This window comes from Pseudophryne corroboree, chromosome 7 (assembly GCF_028390025.1).
Source record: "Pseudophryne corroboree isolate aPseCor3 chromosome 7, aPseCor3.hap2, whole genome shotgun sequence".
Taxonomy (NCBI): domain Eukaryota; kingdom Metazoa; phylum Chordata; class Amphibia; order Anura; family Myobatrachidae; genus Pseudophryne; species Pseudophryne corroboree.
This window is the reverse complement of record NC_086450.1, coordinates 505,108,645-505,112,340: the sequence shown is the minus strand read 5'-3', so window position 1 is coordinate 505,112,340 and position 3,696 is coordinate 505,108,645. Positions and strand designations below refer to the sequence as shown.

Genomic DNA, 3,696 nt, shown 5'->3' with positions numbered 1-3,696 from the left:
TCACACACACTGATGTGCACTCTGTGCCTCTCACACACACTGATGTGCACTCTGTGCCTCTAACACACACTGATGTGCACTCTGTGCCTCTAACACACACTGATGTGCACTCTGTGCCTCTAACACACACTGATGTGCACTCTGTGCCTCTAACACACACTGATGTGCACTCTGTGCCTCTAACACACACTGATGTGCACTCTGTGCCTCTAACACACACTGATGTGCACTCTGTGCCTCTAACACACACTGATGTGCACTCTGTGCCTCTAACACACACTGATGTGCACTCTGTGCCTCTAACACACACTGATGTGCACTCTGTGCCTCTAACACACACTGATGTGCACTCTGTGCCTCTAACACACACTGATGTGCACTCTGTGCCTCTAACACACACTGATGTGCACTCTGTGCCTCTAACACACACACATGTGCACTCTGTGCCTCTAACACACACACTCTGTGCCTCTCACACACACTGATGTGCACTCTGTGCCTCTAACACTCTGTGCCTCTACACACACATAGACACACACTCTGTGCCTCTACACACACACTGACGCATAATCTGTGCCTCTCACAGACACACAGACGCATTCTGTACCTTTCACAAGGTTTTGCTCATACAGGGCACTATACACATTTATGGTGTCTATGCAAAGTCACATCTATATATACTATAGTCAGCGCCGGAGGTTTTTTTGTATTTTATTTGATAATTATGCAATATCATATTTCTATTAAAAAAAGAAAGTATATTTAAAAAAACAAAAATGGAGCTATTAATGTTTAAAGTGGTTGAAGTTGACGTTTGTTAGAGTCTGTTCTGCAGGTAAGGGGATGAGGCGTAGTGATTGTACATGGAAAGGTGTTAATCCAAGGAACTGGTCTCGATGCGTTTCTCCATCACCTGTGTGTGATTTCTTCAGCAGACACTTATCGGTGGAAAACACATTAGAATATCAGATAGTAAGATTCATTAGTTGTGAGATATTGTGGTATCTCATTCCTCAAGGGGCAATGTGCCGGCTTCCAATGGAGTTGGTATTGCACAGATGCAAGGAAGCGGCTGTGTAATACCGTGCAAGTAAATTTCAAATGCTGCCGTAGGCGTCTGTATGAAACAGCTGCTTCCTGCCAGCATCTGTGTCTCAACTGTTACGCCCGAAGACGCAGGATCGACTCACGTTCACGACACGCCCCATTTTGTAGAACAGTCTCAGTTGCTGCCTCTGCTCTGTCCCCCCAAATGCTGCAACATGACAATCGCGCTGAGGCGAAGGGGGACTGCGAGCGATGTGGCCGCTGTGTGTCTAATCAAGCTGTAAAATTTGTAAGTTCAGTAATTCTATGTATTTCCTTCATTTTAATATTGATATAATACACATAGCTGTCTAAGTATCAACTGAGGCCTCACTGTCCATCAGGATTTGGGGCCAAGATCTCATCCTTTGGTACAAATGCTGCACTCAGCACAATGCCAAACTTTTCTCTAAGCAGGTCAGGGATCTCCTCCTCGCTGAGTTCTTTGGTGGTCTTCACACTCCCACCGCCCTTGATATACTCTGTGCTGACCAGCTTGCGTCCGATGTAGGTCAGTCTGCCATCTGGTAGCTGTAGGGAACAGAAAGATTTGCAAAAAAAGGAACAGCTTGTTGAGGTCTGGTAATAGTCACACATCTCCCTGAAGTCCTCAAATCTCCTCTCTTCAAGGGTGAACTTGTACAGACTACTCCACTGGTCATTGTCCTCCTTACTTTCCAAGTACCACTCTTCCGCTTCCACCCGTAACCGAAACACACCACTGTCCTGCTCCTGTTCCCATGCTGCCTCCAGGGGAAATGGATCCAGGATTCCTTCTCCAAAGCCAACATCACAAAGCCACCGCCTGCCCTCCAACTCCACACTCAGTATCATGTGGTCAAACGGAGGTCCGTACACACCAGTGGCCGGGGACCTTACTCTGGCTGATAGCACCAGTGGCTGGTACCCCAGCTCTTGTAACACCCACAAGAACAGGCCGTTATTCTCAAAACAAAAGCCCCCTCGTTTCCTCAGAACAATTTTCTGATAAATCCAGAGGGTGTCCAGGATAATCTTCTCCCCGATGTGCATACTGAGGCTCTCGAATGGTACAGAGAACAGGTGGCGGCGGTGTATCTCCCGTAGCGCTGAAAGGGACGGTGTGGAGAAATCTGGTTTCAATTCTCTGATTCCGATCCGCTGAAGATAGAGGTTCAAATCCATCTTGCAAGAAAAGCGCTGAAATACAATATATAAATATCATATATGTGATCGGATATTGTGCATTTGTAAAAATGTACAGTGCATAATGTAAATTAGAGAGATGCGGCGGGTACTTTTCGTGTTTTGGTTTAGTTTCTGGTTCCATGCTCGTGTTTTGGATCTGGATTGGTTTTGCCAAAACCACCCTTCCGTGTTTTGGTTTTGGTTTTGGATCTGGATGATTTTTTAAAAAAAACATAAAAACAGCTAAAATCACAGAATTTTGGGGTAATTTTGATCCTACGGTATTATTAACCTCAATAACATTCATTTCCACTCATTTCCAGGCTATTCTGAACACCTCACACCTCACAATATTGTTTTTAGGCCAAAAGTTGCACCGAGGTCGCTGGATGACTAAGCTAAGCGACACAAGTGGCCGACACAAACACCTGGCCCATCTAGGAGTGGCACTGCAGTGTCAGACAGGATGGCACTTAAAAAAATAGTACCCAAACAGCACATGATGCAACAAAGAAAAAGAGGTGCGATGAGGTAGCTGTATGACTAAGCTAAGCGACACAAATGTGCGGCACAAACAACATGGGACGTGCTGGAATTTGCCCAGATGTAATACACGCACAATATCGGTGGCACAGGAGAGCGTACCCCTAAACCACACACACACACACACGGCAAAGCCTGTAAAATGTATTTGGATAATAATCACTTTTATTTGGAGCTATTATAATAATATGCAGCAAAGGCAATAATAATATACGTGATGTATATAACCCTTTTATTTGGAGTAAATAATATACAGCACAAGACAGCCCCACTGGACTGATGCAGCACAAGACAGCACCACTGGACTGATGCAGCACAAGACAGCACCACTGGACTGATGCAGCACAATACACCACCACTGGACTGATGCAGCACAAGACAGCACCACTGGACCTATGGCAGCACAATACACCACCACTGGACTGATGCAGCACAAGACAGCACCACTGGACTGATGCAGCACAAGACAGCACCACTGGACTGATGCAGCACAAGACAGCACCACTGGACTGATGGCAGCACAATACACCACCACTGGACTGATACAGCACAAGACAGTACCACTGGGCTGATGCAGCACAAGACAGCACCACTGAACTGATACAGCACAAGACAGCACCACTGGACTGATGCAGCACAAGACAGCACCACTGGACTTATACCTACACCTCTGCCCTTATGTTGTATAAACTGGACATACACACTTTAACAAACCCATCATTTCAGCGACAGGGTCTGCCACATGACTCTGGCTGAAATTAGTGGTTTGTTTGGCCCCCTGAAACCCCCCTCCCCCCACAAAAAAAAAAAGAAGCTATGAATCTCTCCTTGCACAAACTGGTTCTACAGAGTGTCACACATCGGGGATCGCGGCCACCGCGCTTATCCCTGCATGTTCGC

General features: G+C 46.3%; 1 protein-coding gene across 1 annotated transcript; it reads right to left on the bottom strand.

Annotated features, from left to right (window-relative positions):
- Positions 1–1,416: 1,416 nt before the first annotated feature.
- On the bottom strand, positions 1,417–2,256 carry LOC134944446 (arylamine N-acetyltransferase, pineal gland isozyme NAT-3-like). The gene has a single exon (XM_063933021.1). The coding sequence runs from the start codon at positions 2,248–2,250 to the stop codon at positions 1,417–1,419; it is 834 nt and encodes a 277-aa protein (XP_063789091.1). The 5' UTR covers positions 2,251–2,256.
- Positions 2,257–3,696: the final 1,440 nt, after the last annotated feature.